The sequence below is a fragment of the Salvelinus fontinalis genome, chromosome 1, assembly GCF_029448725.1.
Source record: "Salvelinus fontinalis isolate EN_2023a chromosome 1, ASM2944872v1, whole genome shotgun sequence".
In the NCBI taxonomy this organism is placed as follows: Eukaryota; Metazoa; Chordata; class Actinopteri; order Salmoniformes; family Salmonidae; genus Salvelinus; species Salvelinus fontinalis.
In genome coordinates, this window is record NC_074665.1 from 93,274,650 (window position 1) to 93,296,447 (window position 21,798).

Genomic DNA, 21,798 nt, shown 5'->3' on the forward strand with positions numbered 1-21,798 from the left:
TATCTTACCCAGAGTCTACAGGACTGTTCTACTGTAGATATAGAGTCAGTCTGTATCTTACCCAGAGTCTACAGGACTGTTCTATTATAGATATAGAGTCAGACTGTATCTTACCCAGAGTCTACAGGACTGTTCTACTGTAGATATAGAGTCAGTATCTTACCCAGAGTCTACAGGACTGTTCTACTGTAGATATAGAGTCAGTATCTTACCCAGAGTCTACAGGACTGTTCTACTGTAGATATAGAGTCAGTCTGTATCTTACCCAGAGTCTACAGGACTGTTCTACTATAGATATAGAGTCAGACTGTATCTTACCCAGAGTCTACAGGACTGTTCTACTGTAGATATAGAGTCAGTCTGTATCTTACCCAGAGTCTACAGGACTGTTCTACTGTAGATATAGAGTCAGACTGTATCTTACCCAGAGTCTACAGGACTGTTCTACTGTAGATATAGAGTCAGTCTGTATCTTACCCAGAGTCTACAGGACTGTTCTACTGTAGATATAGAGTCAGACTGTATCTTACCCAGAGTCTACAGGACTGTTCTACTGTAGATATAGAGTCTGTATCTTACCCAGAGTCTACAGGACTGTTCTACTGTAGATATAGAGTCAGTCTGTATCTTACCCAGAGTCTACAGGACTGTTCTACTGTAGATATAGAGTCTGTATCTTACCCAGAGTCTACAGGACTGTTCTACTGTAGATATAGTCAGACTGTATCTTACCCAGAGTCTACAGGACTGTTCCACTGTAGATATAGAGTCTGTATCTTACCCAGAGTCTACAGGACTGTTCTACTGTAGATATAGAGTCAGTCTGTATCTTACCCAGAGTCTACAGGACTGTTCTACTGTAGATATAGAGTCTGTATCTTACCCAGAGTCTACAGGACTGTTCTACTGTAGATATAGAGTCTGTATCTTACCCAGAGTCTACAGGACTGTTCTACTGTAGATATAGAGTCTGTATCTTACCCAGAGTCTACAGGACTGTTCTACTGTAGATATAGAGTCAGACTGTATCTTACCCAGAGTCTACAGGACTGTTCTACTGTAGATATAGAGTCAGTCTGTATCTTACCCAGAGTCTACAGGACTGTTCTACTGTAGATATAGAGTCAGTCTGTATCTTACCCAGAGTCTACAGGACTGTTCTACCGTAGATATAGAGTCAGTCTGTATCTTACCCAGAGTCTACAGGACTGTTCTACTGTAGATATAGAGTCGGTCTGTATCTTACCCAGAGTCTACAGGACTGTTCTACTGTAGAGTCAGTCTGTATCTTACCCAGAGTCTACAGGACTGTTCTACTGTAGATATAGAGTCAGTCTGTATCTTACCCAGAGTCTACAGGACTGTTCTACTGTAGATATAGAGTCTGTATCTTACCCAGAGTCTACAGGACTGTTCTACTGTAGATATAGAGTCAGTCTGTATCTTACCCAGAGTCTACAGGACTGTTCTACTGTAGATATAGAGTCAGTATCTTACCCAGAGTCTACAGGACAGTTCTACTGTAGATATAGAGTCAGTCTGTATCTTACCCAGAGTCTACAGGACTGTTCTACTGTAGATATAGAGTCTGTATCTTACCCAGAGTCTACAGGACTGTTCTACTGTAGATATATAGTCTGTATCTTACCCAGAGTCTACAGGACTGTTCTACTGTAGATATAGAGTCAGTCTGTATCTTACCCAGAGTCTACAGGACTGTTCTACTGTAGATATAGAGTCTGTATCTTACCCAGAGTCTACAGGACTGTTCTACTGTAGATATAGAGTCAGTCTGTATCTTACCCAGAGTCTACAGGACTGTTCTACTGTAGATATAGAGTCTGTATCTTACCCAGAGTCTACAGGACTGTTCTGCTGTAGATATAGAGTCTGTATCTTACCCAGAGTCTACAGGACTGTTCTACTGTAGATATAGAGTCAGTCTGTATCTTACCCAGAGTCTACAGGACTGTTCTACTGTAGATATAGAGTCAGTCTGTATCTTACCCAGAGTCTACAGGACTGTTCTACTGTAGATATAGAGTCAGTCTGTATCTTACCCAGAGTCTACAGGACTGTTCTACTGTAGATATAGAGTCAGTCTGTATCTTACCCAGAGTCTACAGGACTGTTCTACTGTAGATATAGAGTCTGTATCTTACCCAGAGTCTACAGGACTGTTCTACTGTAGATATAGAGTCAGTCTGTATCTTACCCAGAGTCTACAGGACTGTTCTACTGTAGATATAGAGTCAGACTGTATCTTACCCAGAGTCTACAGGACTGTTCTACTGTAGATATAGAGTCAGTCTGTATCTTACCCAGAGTCTACAGGACTGTTCTACTGTAGATATAGAGTCAGTCTGTATCTTACCCAGAGTCTACAGGACTGTTCTACTGTAGATATAGAGTCAGTATCTTACCCAGAGTCTACAGGACTGTTCTACTGTAGATATAGAGTCAGTCTGTATCTTACCCAGAGTCTACAGGACTGTTCTACTGTAGATATAGAGTCAGTCTGTATCTTACCCAGAGTCTACAGGACTGTTCTACTGTAGATATAGAGTCAGTATCTTACCCAGAGTCTACAGGACTGTTCTACTGTAGATATAGAGTCAGTATCTTACCCAGAGTCTACAGGACTGTTCTACTGTAGATATAGAGTCAGTATCTTACCCAGAGTCTACAGGACTGTTCTACTGTAGATATAGAGTCTGTATCTTACCCAGAGTCTACAGGACTGTTCTACTGTAGATATAGAGTCTGTATCTTACCCAGAGTCTACAGGACTGTTCTACTGTAGATATAGAGTCAGTCTGTATCTTACCCAGAGTCTACAGGACTGTTCTACTGTAGATATAGAGTCAGTCTGTATCTTACCCAGAGTCTACAGGACTGTTCTACTGTAGATATAGAGTCAGACTGTATCTTACCCAGAGTCTACAGGACTGTTCTACTGTAGATATAGAGTCAGTCTGTATCTTACCCAGAGTCTACAGGACTGTTCTACTGTAGATATAGAGTCAGTCTGTATCTTACCCAGAGTCTACAGGACTGTTCTACTGTAGATATAGAGTCAGACTGTATCTTACCCAGAGTCTACAGGACTGTTCTACTGTAGATATAGAGTCAGTCTGTATCTTACCCAGAGTCTACAGGACTGTTCTACTGTAGATATAGAGTCAGTCTGTATCTTACCCAGAGTCTACAGGACTGTTCTACTGTAGATATAGAGTCAGTCTGTATCTTACCCAGAGTCTACAGGACTGTTCTACTGTAGATATAGAGTCAGACTGTATCTTACCCAGAGTCTACAGGACTGTTCTACTGTAGATATAGAGTCAGTCTGTATCTTACCCAGAGTCTACAGGACTGTTCTACTGTAGATATAGAGTCTGTATCTTACCCAGAGTCTACAGGACTGTTCTACTGTAGATATAGAGTCAGACTGTATCTTACCCAGAGTCTACAGGACTGTTCTACTGTAGATATAGAGTCAGACTGTATCTTACCCAGAGTCTACAGGACTGTTCTACTGTAGATATAGAGTCAGTCTGTATCTTACCCAGAGTCTACAGGACTGTTCTACTGTAGATATAGAGTCAGTCTGTATCTTACCCAGAGTCTACAGGACTGTTCTACTGTAGATATAGAGTCAGTATCTTACCCAGAGTCTACAGGACTGTTCTACTGTAGATATAGAGTCAGACTGTATCTTACCCAGAGTCTACAGGACTGTTCTACTGTAAATATAGAGTCTGTATCTTACCCAGAGTCTACAGGACTGTTCTACTGTAGATATAGAGTCAGTATCTTACCCAGAGTCTACAGGACTGTTCAACTGTAGATATAGAGTCAGACTGTATCTTACCCAGAGTCTACAGGACTGTTCTACTGTAGATATAGAGTCTGTATCTTACCCAGAGTCTACAGGACTGTTCTACTGTAGATATAGAGTCAGACTGTATCTTACCCAGAGTCTACAGGACTGTTCTACTGTAGATATAGAGTCAGACTGTATCTTACCCAGAGTCTACAGGACTGTTCTACTGTAGATATAGAGTCAGTCTGTATCTTACCCAGAGTCTACAGGACTGTTCTACTGTAGATATAGAATCAGTCTGTATCTTACCCAGAGTCTACAGGACTGTTCTACTGTAGATATAGAGTCAGTATCTTACCCAGAGTCTACAGGACTGTTCTACTGTAGATATAGAGTCAGTCTGTATCTTACCCAGAGTCTATAGGACTGTTCTACTGTAGATATAGAGTCTGTATCTTACCCAGAGTCTACAGGACTGTTCTACTGTAGAGTCAGTCTGTATCTTACCCAGAGTCTACAGGACTGTTCTACTGTAGATATAGAGTCAGCCTGTATCTTACCCAGAGTCTACAGGACTGTTCTACTGTAGATATAGAGTCTGTATCTTACCCAGAGTCTACAGGACTGTTCTACTGTAGATATAGAGTCTGTATCTTACCCAGAGTCTACAGGACTGTTCTACTGTAGATATAGAGTCAGTCTGTATCTTACCCAGAGTCTACAGGACTGTTCTACTGTAGATATAGAGTCAGACTGTATCTTACCCAGAGTCTACAGGACTGTTCTACTGTAGATATAGAGTCAGTCTGTATCTTACCCAGAGTCTACAGGACTGTTCTACTGTAGATATAGAGTCAGACTGTATCTTACCCAGAGTCTACAGGACTGTTCTACTGTAGATATAGAGTCAGTCTGTATCTTACCCAGAGTCTACAGGACTGTTCTACTGTAGATATAGAGTCTGTATCTTACCCAGAGTCTACAGGACTGTTCTACTGTAGATATAGAGTCAGCTGTATCTTACCCAGAGTCTACAGGACTGTTCTACTGTAGATATAGAGTCAGACTGTATCTTACCCAGAGTCTACAGGACTGTTCTACTGTAGATATAGAGTCAGCTGTATCTTACCCAGAGTCTACAGGACTGTTCTACTGTAGATATAGAGTCAGTCTGTATCTTACCCAGAGTCTACAGGACTGTTCTACTGTAGATATAGAGTCAGCTGTATCTTACCCAGAGTCTACAGGACTGTTCTACTGTAGATATAGAGTCAGACTGTATCTTACCCAGAGTCTACAGGACTGTTCTACTGTAGATATAGAGTCTGTATCTTACCCAGAGTCTACAGGACTGTTCTACTGTAGATATAGAGTCAGTATCTTACCCAGAGTCTACAGGACTGTTCTACTGTAGATATAGAGTCAGACTGTATCTTACCCAGAGTCTACAGGACTGTTCTACTGTAGATATAGAGTCAGCTGTATCTTACCCAGAGTCTACAGGACTGTTCTACTGTAGATATAGAGTCAGCTGTATCTTACCCAGAGTCTACAGGACTGTTCTACTGTAGATATAGAGTCAGTCTGTATCTTACCCAGAGTCTACAGGACTGTTCTACTGTAGATATAGAGTCATGTATCTTACCCAGAGTCTACAGGACTGTTCTACTGTAGATATAGAGTCAGTGTATCTTACCCAGAGTCTACAGGACTGTTCTACTGTAGATATAGAGTCAGTCTGTATCTTACCCAGAGTCTACAGGACTGTTCTACTGTAGATATAGAGTCAGCTGTATCTTACCCAGAGTCTACAGGACTGTTCTACTGTAGATATAGAGTCATGTATCTTACCCAGAGTCTACAGGACTGTTCTACTGTAGATATAGAGTCAGCTGTATCTTACCCAGAGTCTACAGGACTGTTCTACTGTAGATATAGAGTCAGTCTGTATCTTACCCAGAGTCTACAGGACTGTTCTACTGTAGATATAGAGTCAGTGTATCTTACCCAGAGTCTACAGGACTGTTCTACTGTAGATATAGAGTCAGTATCTTACCCAGAGTCTACAGGACTGTTCTACTGTAGATATAGAGTCAGACTGTATCTTACCCAGAGTCTACAGGACTGTTCTACTGTAGATATAGAGTCAGTCTGTATCTTACCCAGAGTCTACAGGACTGTTCTACTGTAGATATAGAGTCTGTATCTTACCCAGAGTCTACAGGACTGTTCTACTGTAGATATAGAGTCAGTATCTTACCCAGAGTCTACAGGACTGTTCTACTGTAGATATAGAGTCAGACTGTATCTTACCCAGAGTCTACAGGACTGTTCTACTGTAGATATAGAGTCAGTATCTTACCCAGAGTCTACAGGACTGTTCTACTGTAGATATAGAGTCAGTCTGTATCTTACCCAGAGTCTACAGGACTGTTCTACTGTAGATATAGAGTCAGTCTGTATCTTACCCAGAGTCTACAGGACTGTTCTACTGTAGATATAGAGTCAGTATCTTACCCAGAGTCTACAGGACTGTTCTACTGTAGATATAGAGTCAGTATCTTACCCAGAGTCTACAGGACTGTTCTACTGTAGATATAGAGTCAGTCTGTATCTTACCCAGAGTCTACAGGACTGTTCTACTGTAGATATAGAGTCAGACTGTATCTTACCCAGAGTCTACAGGACTGTTCTACTGTAGATATAGAGTCAGTCTGTATCTTACCCAGAGTCTACAGGACTGTTCTACTGTAGATATAGAGTCAGACTGTATCTTACCCAGAGTCTACAGGACTGTTCTACTGTAGATATAGAGTCAGTCTGTATCTTACCCAGAGTCTACAGGACTGTTCTACTGTAGATATAGAGTCAGCTGTATCTTACCCAGAGTCTACAGGACTGTTCTACTGTAGATATAGAGTCAGCTGTATCTTACCCAGAGTCTACAGGACTGTTCTACTGTAGATATAGAGTCAGCTGTATCTTACCCAGAGTCTACAGGACTGTTCTACTGTAGATATAGAGTCAGTCTGTATCTTACCCAGAGTCTACAGGACTGTTCTACTGTAGATATAGAGTCAGTCTGTATCTTACCCAGAGTCTACAGGACTGTTCTACTGTAGATATAGAGTCATGTATCTTACCCAGAGTCTACAGGACTGTTCTACTGTAGATATAGAGTCAGACTGTATCTTACCCAGAGTCTACAGGACTGTTCTACTGTAGATATAGAGTCTGTATCTTACCCAGAGTCTACAGGACTGTTCTACTGTAGATATAGAGTCATGTATCTTACCCAGAGTCTACAGGACTGTTCTACTGTAGATATAGAGTCAGACTGTATCTTACCCAGAGTCTACAGGACTGTTCTACTGTAGATATAGAGTCTGTATCTTACCCAGAGTCTACAGGACTGTTCTACTGTAGATATAGAGTCAGACTGTATCTTACCCAGAGTCTACAGGACTGTTCTACTGTAGATATAGAGTCAGACTGTATCTTACCCAGAGTCTACAGGACTGTTCTACTGTAGATATAGAGTCAGTCTGTATCTTACCCAGAGTCTACAGGACTGTTCTACTGTAGATATAGAGTCAGTCTGTATCTTACCCAGAGTCTACAGGACTGTTCTACTGTAGATATAGAGTCAGTATCTTACCCAGAGTCTACAGGACTGTTCTACTGTAGATATAGAGTCAGTCTGTATCTTACCCAGAGTCTACAGGACTGTTCTACTGTAGATATAGAGTCTGTATCTTACCCAGAGTCTACAGGACTGTTCTACTGTAGAGTCAGTCTGTATCTTACCCAGAGTCTACAGGACTGTTCTACTGTAGATATAGAGTCAGCCTGTATCTTACCCAGAGTCTACAGGACTGTTCTACTGTAGATATAGAGTCTGTATCTTACCCAGAGTCTACAGGACTGTTCTACTGTAGATATAGAGTCTGTATCTTACCCAGAGTCTACAGGACTGTTCTACTGTAGATATAGAGTCAGTCTGTATCTTACCCAGAGTCTACAGGACTGTTCTACTGTAGATATAGAGTCAGTATCTTACCCAGAGTCTACAGGACTGTTCTACTGTAGATATAGTCAGTATCTTACCCAGAGTCTACAGGACTGTTCTACTGTAGATATAGAGTCAGACTGTATCTTACCCAGAGTCTACAGGACTGTTCTACTGTAGATATAGAGTCAGTCTGTATCTTACCCAGAGTCTACAGGACTGTTCTACTGTAGATATAGAGTCTGTATCTTACCCAGAGTCTACAGGACTGTTCTACTGTAGATATAGAGTCAGCTGTATCTTACCCAGAGTCTACAGGACTGTTCTACTGTAGATATAGAGTCAGACTGTATCTTACCCAGAGTCTACAGGACTGTTCTACTGTAGATATAGAGTCAGTATCTTACCCAGAGTCTACAGGACTGTTCTACTGTAGATATAGAGTCAGTCTGTATCTTACCCAGAGTCTACAGGACTGTTCTACTGTAGATATAGAGTCAGTCTGTATCTTACCCAGAGTCTACAGGACTGTTCTACTGTAGATATAGAGTCAGACTGTATCTTACCCAGAGTCTACAGGACTGTTCTACTGTAGATATAGAGTCAGTATCTTACCCAGAGTCTACAGGACTGTTCTACTGTAGATATAGAGTCAGTCTGTATCTTACCCAGAGTCTACAGGACTGTTCTACTGTAGATATAGAGTCAGACTGTATCTTACCCAGAGTCTACAGGACTGTTCTACTGTAGATATAGAGTCAGTCTGTATCTTACCCAGAGTCTACAGGACTGTTCTACTGTAGATATAGAGTCATGTATCTTACCCAGAGTCTACAGGACTGTTCTACTGTAGATATAGAGTCAGTCTGTATCTTACCCAGAGTCTACAGGACTGTTCTACTGTAGATATAGAGTCAGACTGTATCTTACCCAGAGTCTACAGGACTGTTCTACTGTAGATATAGAGTCAGTCTGTATCTTACCCAGAGTCTACAGGACTGTTCTACTGTAGATATAGAGTCAGTATCTTACCCAGAGTCTACAGGACTGTTCTACTGTAGATATAGAGTCAGACTGTATCTTACCCAGAGTCTACAGGACTGTTCTACTGTAGATATAGAGTCAGCTGTATCTTACCCAGAGTCTACAGGACTGTTCTACTGTAGATATAGAGTCAGTCTGTATCTTACCCAGAGTCTACAGGACTGTTCTACTGTAGATATAGAGTCAGACTGTATCTTACCCAGAGTCTACAGGACTGTTCTACTGTAGATATAGAGTCAGACTGTATCTTACCCAGAGTCTACAGGACTGTTCTACTGTAGATATAGAGTCAGTATCTTACCCAGAGTCTACAGGACTGTTCTACTGTAGATATAGAGTCAGTGTATCTTACCCAGAGTCTACAGGACTGTTCTACTGTAGATATAGAGTCAGCTGTATCTTACCCAGAGTCTACAGGACTGTTCTACTGTAGATATAGAGTCAGTATCTTACCCAGAGTCTACAGGACTGTTCTACTGTAGATATAGAGTCAGACTGTATCTTACCCAGAGTCTACAGGACTGTTCTACTGTAGATATAGAGTCAGTCTGTATCTTACCCAGAGTCTACAGGACTGTTCTACTGTAGATATAGAGTCAGTTTGTATCTTACCCAGAGTCTACAGGACTGTTCTACTGTAGATATAGAGTCAGTATCTTACCCAGAGTCTACAGGACTGTTCTACTGTAGATATAGAGTCAGTCTGTATCTTACCCAGAGTCTACAGGACTGTTCTACTGTAGATATAGAGTCTGTATCTTACCCAGAGTCTACAGGACTGTTCTACTGTAGATATAGAGTCTGTATCTTACCCAGAGTCTACAGGACTGTTCTACTGTAGATATAGAGTCAGTCTGTATCTTACCCAGAGTCTACAGGACTGTTCTACTGTAGATATAGAGTCAGTCTGTATCTTACCCAGAGTCTACAGGACTGTTCTACTGTAGATATAGAGTCTGTATCTTACCCAGAGTCTACAGGACTGTTCTACTGTAGATATAGAGTCAGTCTGTATCTTACCCAGAGTCTACAGGACTGTTCTACTGTAGAGTCTGTATCTTACCCAGAGTCTACAGGACTGTTCTACTGTAGATATAGAGTCAGTCTGTATCTTACCCAGAGTCTACAGGACTGTTCTACTGTAGATATAGAGTCAGTCTGTATCTTACCCAGAGTCTACAGGACTGTTCTACTGTAGATATAGAGTCTGTATCTTACCCAGAGTCTACAGGACTGTTCTACTGTAGATATAGAGTCAGTCTGTATCTTACCCAGAGTCTACAGGACTGTTCTACTGTAGATATAGAGTCAGACTGTATCTTACCCAGAGTCTACAGGACTGTTCTACTGTAGATATAGAGTCAGTCTGTATCTTACCCAGAGTCTACAGGACTGTTCTACTGTAGATATAGAGTCAGACTGTATCTTACCCAGAGTCTACAGGACTGTTCTACTGTAGATATAGAGTCAGACTGTATCTTACCCAGAGTCTACAGGACTGTTCTACTGTAGATATAGAGTCAGTATCTTACCCAGAGTCTACAGGACTGTTCTACTGTAGATATAGAGTCAGTATCTTACCCAGAGTCTACAGGACTGTTCTACTGTAGATATAGAGTCAGTCTGTATCTTACCCAGAGTCTACAGGACTGTTCTACTGTAGATATAGAGTCAGTCTGTATCTTACCCAGAGTCTACAGGACTGTTCTACTGTAGATATAGAGTCAGACTGTATCTTACCCAGAGTCTACAGGACTGTTCTACTGTAGATATAGAGTCAGTCTGTATCTTACCCAGAGTCTACAGGACTGTTCTACTGTAGAGTCTGTATCTTACCCAGAGTCTACAGGACTGTTCTACTGTAGATATAGAGTCAGTCTGTATCTTACCCAGAGTCTACAGGACTGTTCTACTGTAGATATAGAGTCAGTATCTTACCCAGAGTCTACAGGACTGTTCTACTGTAGATATAGAGTCAGTCTGTATCTTACCCAGAGTCTACAGGACTGTTCTACTGTAGATATAGAGTCAGTATCTTACCCAGAGTCTACAGGACTGTTCTACTGTAGATATAGAGTCAGTCTGTATCTTACCCAGAGTCTACAGGACTGTTCTACTGTAGATATAGAGTCAGTCAGTATCTTACCCAGAGTCTACAGGACTGTTCTACTGTAGATATAGAGTCAGACTGTATCTTACCCAGAGTCTACAGGACTGTTCTACTGTAGATATAGAGTCAGTCTGTATCTTACCCAGAGTCTACAGGACTGTTCTACTGTCGAGTCTGTATCTTACCCAGAGTCTACAGGACTGTTCTACTGTGGATATAGAGTCAGTCTGTATCTTACCCAGAGTCTACAGGACTGTTCTACTGTAGATATAGAGTCTGTATCTTACCCAGAGTCTACAGGACTGTTCTACTGTAGATATAGAGTCAGTCTGTATCTTACCCAGAGTCTACAGGACTGTTCTACTGTAGATATAGAGTCAGTCTGTATCTTACCCAGAGTCTACAGGACTGTTCTACTGTAGATATAGAGTCAGACTGTATCTTACCCAGAGTCTACAGGACTGTTCTACTGTAGATATAGAGTCAGTATCTTACCCAGAGTCTACAGGACTGTTCTACTGTAGATATAGAGTCAGACTGTATCTTACCCAGAGTCTACAGGACTGTTCTACTGTAGATATAGAGTCAGACTGTATCTTACCCAGAGTCTACAGGACTGTTCTACTGTAGATATAGAGTCAGACTGTATCTTACCCAGAGTCTACAGGACTGTTCTACTGTAGATATAGAGTCAGTATCTTACCCAGAGTCTACAGGACTGTTCTACTGTAGATATAGAGTCAGACTGTATCTTACCCAGAGTCTACAGGACTGTTCTACTGTAGATATAGAGTCAGACTGTATCTTACCCAGAGTCTACAGGACTGTTCTACTGTAGATATAGAGTCTGTATCTTACCCAGAGTCTACAGGACTGTTCTACTGTAGATATAGAGTCAGTCTGTATCTTACCCAGAGTCTACAGGACTGTTCTACTGTAGATATAGAGTCAGTCTGTATCTTACCCAGAGTCTACAGGACTGTTCTACTGTAGATATAGAGTCAGTATCTTACCCAGAGTCTACAGGACTGTTCTACTGTAGAAATAGAGTCAGTCTGTATCTTACCCAGAGTCTACAGGACTGTTCTACTGTAGATATAGAGTCAGTCTGTATCTTACCCAGAGTCTACAGGACTGTTCTACTGTAGATATAGAGTCAGTCTGTATCTTACCCAGAGTCTACAGGACTGTTCTACTGTAGATATAGAGTCAGTATCTTACCCAGAGTCTACAGGACTGTTCTACTGTAGATATAGAGTCAGTCTGTATCTTACCCAGAGTCTACAGGACTGTTCTACTGTAGATATAGAGTCAGTCTGTATCTTACCCAGAGTCTACAGGACTGTTCTACTGTAGATATAGAGTCTGTATCTTACCCAGAGTCTACAGGACTGTTCTACTGTAGATATAGAGTCAGTCTGTATCTTACCCAGAGTCTACAGGACTGTTCTACTGTAGATATAGAGTCAGACTGTATCTTACCCAGAGTCTACAGGACTGTTCTACTGTAGATATAGAGTCTGTATCTTACCCAGAGTCTACAGGACTGTTCTACTGTAGATATAGAGTCAGTATCTTACCCAGAGTCTACAGGACTGTTCTACTGTAGATATAGAGTCAGTATCTTACCCAGAGTCTACAGGACTGTTCTACTGTAGATATAGAGTCAGTATCTTACCCAGAGTCTACAGGACTGTTCTACTGTAGATATAGAGTCAGTATCTTACCCAGAGTCTACAGGACTGTTCTACTGTAGATATAGAGTCAGTCTGTATCTTACCCAGAGTCTACAGGACTGTTCTACTGTAGATATAGAGTCTGTATCTTACCCAGAGTCTACAGGACTGTTCTACTGTAGATATAGAGTCAGTCTGTATCTTACCCAGAGTCTACAGGACTGTTCTACTGTAGATATAGAGTCAGACTGTATCTTACCCAGAGTCTACAGGACTGTTCTACTGTAGATATAGAGTCAGTATCTTACCCAGAGTCTACAGGACTGTTCTACTGTAGATATAGAGTCAGTCTGTATCTTACCCAGAGTCTACAGGACTGTTCTACTGTAGATATAGAGTCAGTATCTTACCCAGAGTCTACAGGACTGTTCTACTGTAGATATAGAGTCAGTCTGTATCTTACCCAGAGTCTACAGGACTGTTCTACTGTAGATATAGAGTCAGTATCTTACCCAGAGTCTACAGGACTGTTCTACTGTAGATATAGAGTCAGTATCTTACCCAGAGTCTACAGGACTGTTCTACTGTAGATATAGAGTCAGTATCTTACCCAGAGTCTACAGGACTGTTCTACTGTAGATATAGAGTCTGTATCTTACCCAGAGTCTACAGGACTGTTCTACTGTAGATATAGAGTCAGTATCTTACCCAGAGTCTACAGGACTGTTCTACTGTAGATATAGAGTCAGTATCTTACCCAGAGTCTACAGGACTGTTCTACTGTAGATATAGAGTCAGTATCTTACCCAGAGTCTACAGGACTGTTCTACTGTAGATATAGAGTCAGTCTGTATCTTACCCAGAGTCTACAGGACTGTTCTACTGTAGATATAGAATCAGACTGTATCTTACCCAGAGTCTACAGGACTGTTCTACTGTAGATATAGAGTCAGTCTGTATCTTACCCAGAGTCTACAGGACTGTTCTACTGTAGAGTCTGTATCTTACCCAGAGTCTACAGGACTGTTCTACTGTAGATATAGAATCAGTCTGTATCTTACCCAGAGTCTACAGGACTGTTCTACTGTAGATATAGAGTCAGTCTGTATCTTACCCAGAGTCTACAGGACTGTTCTACTGTAGATATAGAGTCAGTATCTTACCCAGAGTCTACAGGACTGTTCTACTGTAGATATAGAGTCAGTCTGTATCTTACATAGAGTCTACAGGACTGTTCTACTGTAGATATAGAGTCAGTCAGTATCTTACCCAGAGTCTACAGGACTGTTCTACTGTAGATATAGAGTCAGACTGTATCTTACCCAGAGTCTACAGGACTGTTCTACTGTAGATATAGAGTCAGTCTGTATCTTACCCAGAGTCTACAGGACTGTTCTACTGTCGAGTCTGTATCTTACCCAGAGTCTACAGGACTGTTCTACTGTGGATATAGAGTCAGTCTGTATCTTACCCAGAGTCTACAGGACTGTTCTACTGTAGATATAGAGTCTGTATCTTACCCAGAGTCTATAGGACTGTTCTACTGTAGATATAGAGTCAGTCTGTATCTTACCCAGAGTCTACAGGACTGTTCTACTGTAGATATAGAGTCAGTCTGTATCTTACCCAGAGTCTACAGGACTGTTCTACTGTAGATATAGAGTCAGACTGTATCTTACCCAGAGTCTACAGGACTGTTCTACTGTAGATATAGAGTCAGTATCTTACCCAGAGTCTACAGGACTGTTCTACTGTAGATATAGAGTCAGACTGTATCTTACCCAGAGTCTACAGGACTGTTCTACTGTAGATATAGAGTCAGACTGTATCTTACCCAGAGTCTACAGGACTGTTCTACTGTAGATATAGAGTCAGACTGTATCTTACCCAGAGTCTACAGGACTGTTCTACTGTAGATATAGAGTCAGTATCTTACCCAGAGTCTACAGGACTGTTCTACTGTAGATATAGAGTCAGACTGTATCTTACCCAGAGTCTACAGGACTGTTCTACTGTAGATATAGAGTCAGACTGTATCTTACCCAGAGTCTACAGGACTGTTCTACTGTAGATATAGAGTCTGTATCTTACCCAGAGTCTACAGGACTGTTCTACTGTAGATATAGAGTCAGTCTGTATCTTACCCAGAGTCTACAGGACTGTTCTACTGTAGATATAGAGTCAGTCTGTATCTTACCCAGAGTCTACAGGACTGTTCTACTGTAGATATAGAGTCAGTATCTTACCCAGAGTCTACAGGACTGTTCTACTGTAGAAATAGAGTCAGTCTGTATCTTACCCAGAGTCTACAGGACTGTTCTACTGTAGATATAGAGTCAGTCTGTATCTTACCCAGAGTCTACAGGACTGTTCTACTGTAGATATAGAGTCAGTCTGTATCTTACCCAGAGTCTACAGGACTGTTCTACTGTAGATATAGAGTCAGTATCTTACCCAGAGTCTACAGGACTGTTCTACTGTAGATATAGAGTCAGTCTGTATCTTACCCAGAGTCTACAGGACTGTTCTACTGTAGATATAGAGTCAGTCTGTATCTTACCCAGAGTCTACAGGACTGTTCTACTGTAGATATAGAGTCTGTATCTTACCCAGAGTCTACAGGACTGTTCTACTGTAGATATAGAGTCAGTCTGTATCTTACCCAGAGTCTACAGGACTGTTCTACTGTAGATATAGAGTCAGACTGTATCTTACCCAGAGTCTACAGGACTGTTCTACTGTAGATATAGAGTCTGTATCTTACCCAGAGTCTACAGGACTGTTCTACTGTAGATATAGAGTCAGTATCTTACCCAGAGTCTACAGGACTGTTCTACTGTAGATATAGAGTCAGTATCTTACCCAGAGTCTACAGGACTGTTCTACTGTAGATATAGAGTCAGTATCTTACCCAGAGTCTACAGGACTGTTCTACTGTAGATATAGAGTCAGTATCTTACCCAGAGTCTACAGGACTGTTCTACTGTAGATATAGAGTCAGTCTGTATCTTACCCAGAGTCTACAGGACTGTTCTACTGTAGATATAGAGTCTGTATCTTACCCAGAGTCTACAGGACTGTTCTACTGTAGATATAGAGTCAGTCTGTATCTTACCCAGAGTCTACAGGACTGTTCTACTGTAGATATAGAGTCAGACTGTATCTTACCCAGAGTCTACAGGACTGTTCTACTGTAGATATAGAGTCAGTATCTTACCCAGAGTCTACAGGACTGTTCTACTGTAGATATAGAGTCAGACTGTATCTTACCCAGAGTCTACAGGACTGTTCTACTGTAGATATAGAGTCAGACTGTATCTTACCCAGAGTCTACAGGACTGTTCTACTGTAGATATAGAGTCTGTATCTTACCCAGAGTCTACAGGACTGTTCTACTGTAGATATAGAGTCAGTCTGTATCTTACCCAGAGTCTACAGGACTGTTCTACTGTAGATATAGAGTCAGTCTGTATCTTACCCAGAGTCTACAGGACTGTTCTACTGTAGATATAGAGTCAGTATCTTACCCAGAGTCTACAGGACTGTTCTACTGTAGAAATAGAGTCAGTCTGTATCTTACCCAGAGTCTACAGGACTGTTCTACTGTAGATATAGAGTCAGTCTGTATCTTACCCAGAGTCTACAGGACTGTTCTACTGTAGATATAGAGTCAGTCTGTATCTTACCCAGAGTCTACAGGACTGTTCTACTGTAGATATAGAGTCAGTATCTTACCCAGAGTCTACAGGACTGTTCTACTGTAGATATAGAGTCAGTCTGTATCTTACCCAGAGTCTACAGGACTGTTCTACTGTAGATATAGAGTCAGTCTGTATCTTACCCAGAGTCTACAGGACTGTTCTACTGTAGATATAGAGTCTGTATCTTACCCAGAGTCTACAGGACTGTTCGAATGTAGATATAGAGTCAGTCTGTATCTTACCCAGAGTCTACAGGACTGTTCTACTGTAGATATAGAGTCAGACTGTATCTTACCCAGAGTCTACAGGACTGTTCTACTGTAGATATAGAGTCTGTATCTTACCCAGAGTCTACAGGACTGTTCTACTGTAGATATAGAGTCAGTATCTTACCCAGAGTCTACAGGACTGTTCTACTGTAGATATAGAGTCAGTATCTTACCCAGAGTCTACAGGACTGTTCTACTGTAGATATAGAGTCAGTATCTTACCCAGAGTCTACAGGACTGTTCTACTGTAGATATAGAGTCAGTATCTTACCCAGAGTCTACAGGACTGTTCTACTGTAGATATAGAGTCAGTCTGTATCTTACCCAGAGTCTACAGGACTGTTCTACTGTAGATATAGAGTCTGTATCTTACCCAGAGTCTACAGGACTGTTCTACTGTAGATATAGAGTCAGTCTGTATCTTACCCAGAGTCTACAGGACTGTTCTACTGTAGATATAGAGTCAGACTGTATCTTACCCAGAGTCTACAGGACTGTTCTACTGTAGATATAGAGTCTGTATCTTACCCAGAGTCTACAGGACTGTTCTACTGTAGATATAGAGTCAGTATCTTACCCAGAGTCTACAGGACTGTTCTACTGTAGATATAGAGTCAGTATCTTACCCAGAGTCTACAGGACTGTTCTACTGTAGATATAGAGTCAGTATCTTACCCAGAGTCTACAGGACTGTTCTACTGTAGATATAGAGTCAGTATCTTACCCAGAGTCTACAGGACTGTTCTACTGTAGATATAGAGTCAGTATCTTACCCAGAGTCTACAGGACTGTTCTACTGTAGATATAGAGTCAGTATCTTACCCAGAGTCTACAGGACTGTTCTACTGTAGATATAGAGTCAGACTGTATCTTACCCAGAGTCTACAGGACTGTTCTACTGTAGATATAGAGTCAGTCTGTATCTTACCCAGAGTCTACAGGACTGTTCTACTGTAGATATAGAGTCAGACTGTATCTTACCCAGAGTCTACAGGACTGTTCTACTGTAGATATAGAGTCAGTCTGTATCTTACCCAGAGTCTACAGGACTGTTCTACTGTAGATATAGAGTCAGTCTGTATCTTACCCAGAGTCTACAGGACTGTTCTACTGTAGATATAGAGTCAGTCTGTATCTTACCCAGAGTCTACAGGACTGTTCTACTGTAGATATAGAGTCAGTCTGTATCTTACCCAGAGTCTACAGGACTGTTCTACTGTAGATATAGAGTCAGTATCTTACCCAGAGTCTACAGGACTGTTCTACTGTAGATATAGAGTCTGTATTTTACCCAGAGTCTACAGGACTGTTCTACTGTAGATATAGAGTCAGTCTGTATCTTACCCAGAGTCTACAGGACTGTTCTACTGTAGATATAGAGTCTGTATCTTACCCAGAGTCTACAGGACTGTTCTACTGTAGATATAGAGTCAGTCTGTATCTTACCCAGAGTCTACAGGACTGTTCTACTGTAGATATAGAGTCAGACTGTATCTTACCCAGAGTCTACAGGACTGTTCTACTGTAGATATAGAGTCAGTCTGTATCTTACCCAGAGTCTACAGGACTGTTCTACTGTAGATATAGAGTCAGTATCTTACCCAGAGTCTACAGGACTGTTCTACTGTAGATATAGAGTCAGTATCTTACCCAGAGTCTACAGGACTGTTCTACTGTAGATATAGAGTCAGTCTGTATCTTACCCAGAGTCTACAGGACTGTTCTACTGTAGATATAGAGTCAGACTGTATCTTACCCAGAGTCTACAGGACTGTTCTACTGTAGATATAGAGTCAGTCTGTATCTTACCCAGAGTCTACAGGACTGTTCTACTGTAGATATAGAGTCAGTATCTTACCCAGAGTCTACAGGACTGTTCTACTGTAGATATAGAGTCAGTCTGTATCTTACACAGAGTCTACAGGACTGTTCTACTGTAGATATAGAGTCAGTCTGTATCTTACCCAGAGTCTACAGGACTGTTCTACTGTAGATATAGAGTCTGTATCTTACCCAGAGTCTACAGGACTGTTCTACTGTAGATATAGAGTCAGACTGTATCTTACCCAGAGTCTACAGAACTGTTCTACTGTAGATATAGAGTCAGTCTGTATCTTACCCAGAGTCTACAGGACTGTTCTACTGTAGATATATAGTCTGTATCTTACCCAGAGTCTACAGGACTGTTCTACTGTAGATATAGAGTCAGTATCTTACCCAGAAGCTACAGGACTGTTCTACTGTAGATATAGAGTCAGTATCTTACCCAGAGTCTACAGGACTGTTCTACTGTAGATATAGAGTCAGACTGTATCTTACCCAGAGTCTACAGGACTGTTCTACTGTAGATATAGAGTCTGTATCTTACCCAGAGTCTACAGGACTGTTCTACTGTAGATATAGAGTCTGTATCTTACCCAGAGTCTACAGGACTGTTCTACTGTAGATATAGAGTCAGTATCTTACCCAGAGTCTACAGGACTGTTCTACTGTAGATATAGAGTCAGTCTGTATCTTACCCAGAGTCTACAGGACTGTTCTACTGTAGATATAGAGTCTGTATCTTACCCAGAGTCTACAGGACTGTTCTACTGTAGATATAGAGTCAGTCTGTATCTTACCCAGAGTCTACAGGACTGTTCTAATGTAGATATAGAGTCAGACTGTATCTTACCCAGAGTCTACAGGACTGTTCTACTGTAGATATAGAGTCAGTCTGTATCGTACCCAGAGTCTACAGGACTGTTCTACTGTAGATATAGAGTCTGTATCTTACCCAGAGTCTACAGCACTGTTCTACTGTAGATATAGAGTCTGTATCTTACCCAGAGTCTACAGGACTGTTCTACTGTAGATATAGAATCAGTCTGTATCTTACCCAGAGTCTACAGGACTGTTCTACTGTAGATATAGAGTCAGTCTGTATCTTACCCAGAGTCTACAGGACTGTTCTACTGTAGATATAGAGTCAGACTGTATCTTACCCAGAGTCTACAGGACTGTTCTACTGTAGATATAGAGTCAGTCTGTATCGTACCCAGAGTCTACAGGACTGTTCTACTGTAGATATAGAGTCTGTATCTTACCCAGAGTCTACAGGACTGTTCTACTGTAGATATAGAATCAGTCTGTATCTTACCCAGAGTCTACAGGACTGTTCTACTGTAGATATAGAGTCTGTATCTTACCCAGAGTCTACAGGACTGTTCTACTGTAGATATAGAGTCAGTATCTTACCCAGAGTCTACAGGACTGTTCTACTGTAGATATAGAGTCAGTCTGTATCTTACCCAGAGTCTACAGGACTGTTCTACTGTAGATATAGAGTCTGTATCTTACCCAGAGTCTACAGGACTGTTCTACTGTAGATATAGAGTCAGTCTGTATCTTACCCAGAGTCTACAGGACTGTTCTAATGTAGATATAGAGTCAGACTGTATCTTACCCAGAGTCTACAGCACTGTTCTACTGTAGATATAGAGTCAGTCTGTATCGTACCCAGAGTCTACAGGACTGTTCTACTGTAGATATAGAGTCTGTATCTTACCCAGAGTCTACAGCACTGTTCTACTGTAGATATAGAGTCTGTATCTTACCCAGAGTCTACAGGACTGTTCTACTGTAGATATAGAATCAGTCTGTATCTTACCCAGAGTCTACAGGACTGTTCTACTGTAGATATAGAGTCAGTCTGTATCTTACCCAGAGTCTACAGGACTGTTCTACTGTAGATATAGAGTCAGACTGTATCTTACCCAGAGTCTACAGGACTGTTCTACTGTAGATATAGAGTCAGTCTGTATCGTACCCAGAGTCTACAGGACTGTTCTACTGTAGATATAGAGTCTGTATCTTACCCAGAGTCTACAGGACTGTTCTACTGTAGATATAGAGTCTGTATCTTACCCAGAGTCTACAGCACTGTTCTACTGTAGATATAGAGTCTGTATCTTACCCAGAGTCTACAGGACTGTTCTACTGTAGATATAGAATCAGTCTGTATCTTACCCAGAGTCTACAGGACTGTTCTACTGTAGATATAGAGTCAGTCTGTATCTTACCCAGAGTCTACAGGACTGTTCTACTGTAGATATAGAGTCAGACTGTATCTTACCCAGAGTGGATGGGGCTGGAGACCATGTTGATGTTGTCCAAGGTGTCAGCAGTCCAGCTGTAGTGTCTCAGAGAGTCAGAGTCTCTGCTGGCCAGCACCAGGTTCTGAAGGAGACAGACAGACCGTCAGACACTCAGACAGACAGACAGACAGACAGACAGACAGACAGACAGACAGACAGACAGACAGACAGACAGACAGACCGTCAGACACTCAGACAGACAGACAGACAGACAGACAGACAGAAAGTCAGACAGACAGACAGACAGACAGACAGACAGACAGTTAGATAGACAGACAGACATACAGACAGTTAGATAGACAGACAAACAGACAGACACACAGCTAGACAGACAGACAGTCAGATAGACAGAGACTCAGATAGACAGACAGACAGACAGTCAGTCAGACAGACAGAGTGTGAGACAGACAGAGAGTCAGAAAGACAGACAGACAGACAGACAGAATGTGAGACAGACAGAGAGTCAGATAGACAGACAGACAGTCAGTCAGACAGACAGACCGTCAGACAGACAGACAGACAGACAGACAGACAGACAGACAGACAGACAGAATGTGAGACAGACAGAGAGTCAGAAAGACAGTCAGACAGACAGACAGACAGAATGTGAGACAGACAGAGAGTCAGAAAGACAGTCAGACAGACAGGAGATCAGTACTGAGGGATCCTCAGAGGAGAAACATGTCATCTACACAGTGTACTGATCTGTGTGTGGACAGACAGACAGACAGCGTAGTCTACACAGTGTACTGATCTGTGTGTGGACAGCCTTGATAATAATCAAAGAACTGTAACAAATAGTTTAGCAGTGATAAAAGCATTGCAATAAAGCATTATGGAACACAAGAACACTGAGACGAAAATATATGAGAAGCTTATAATATGTCAAACTAGATGAACACCAGCAGCTTTGTGGGCAACACTCCTTTAAATGAAAAACTGTAGTAGAACCTATAACAATTCTAAAAAAACTAATAGAACTTAGAACCATTCTAATATAACTAGTAGAACCTATAACAATTCTAAAAAA

The 21,798-nt window shown here is 41.4% G+C and overlaps 1 protein-coding gene across 50 annotated transcripts in view; it reads right to left on the reverse strand.

Annotated features, from left to right (window-relative positions):
* Window positions 1-21,798, reverse strand: part of ank3b (ankyrin 3b) — a 483,498-nt gene that overhangs the window by 129,254 nt on the left and 332,446 nt on the right. For all 50 annotated transcript variants that reach the window (XR_008761019.1, XM_055936209.1, XM_055936160.1 and 47 more), the window contains one exon: window positions 20,747-20,850. Coding sequence is in view for 49 of the 50 variants with exons in the window: in XM_055936209.1 (XP_055792184.1) it covers window positions 20,747-20,850 (104 nt within the window). In the remaining variant the exon portion in view is untranslated. The remainder of the gene's footprint in view (window positions 1-20,746; window positions 20,851-21,798) is intronic.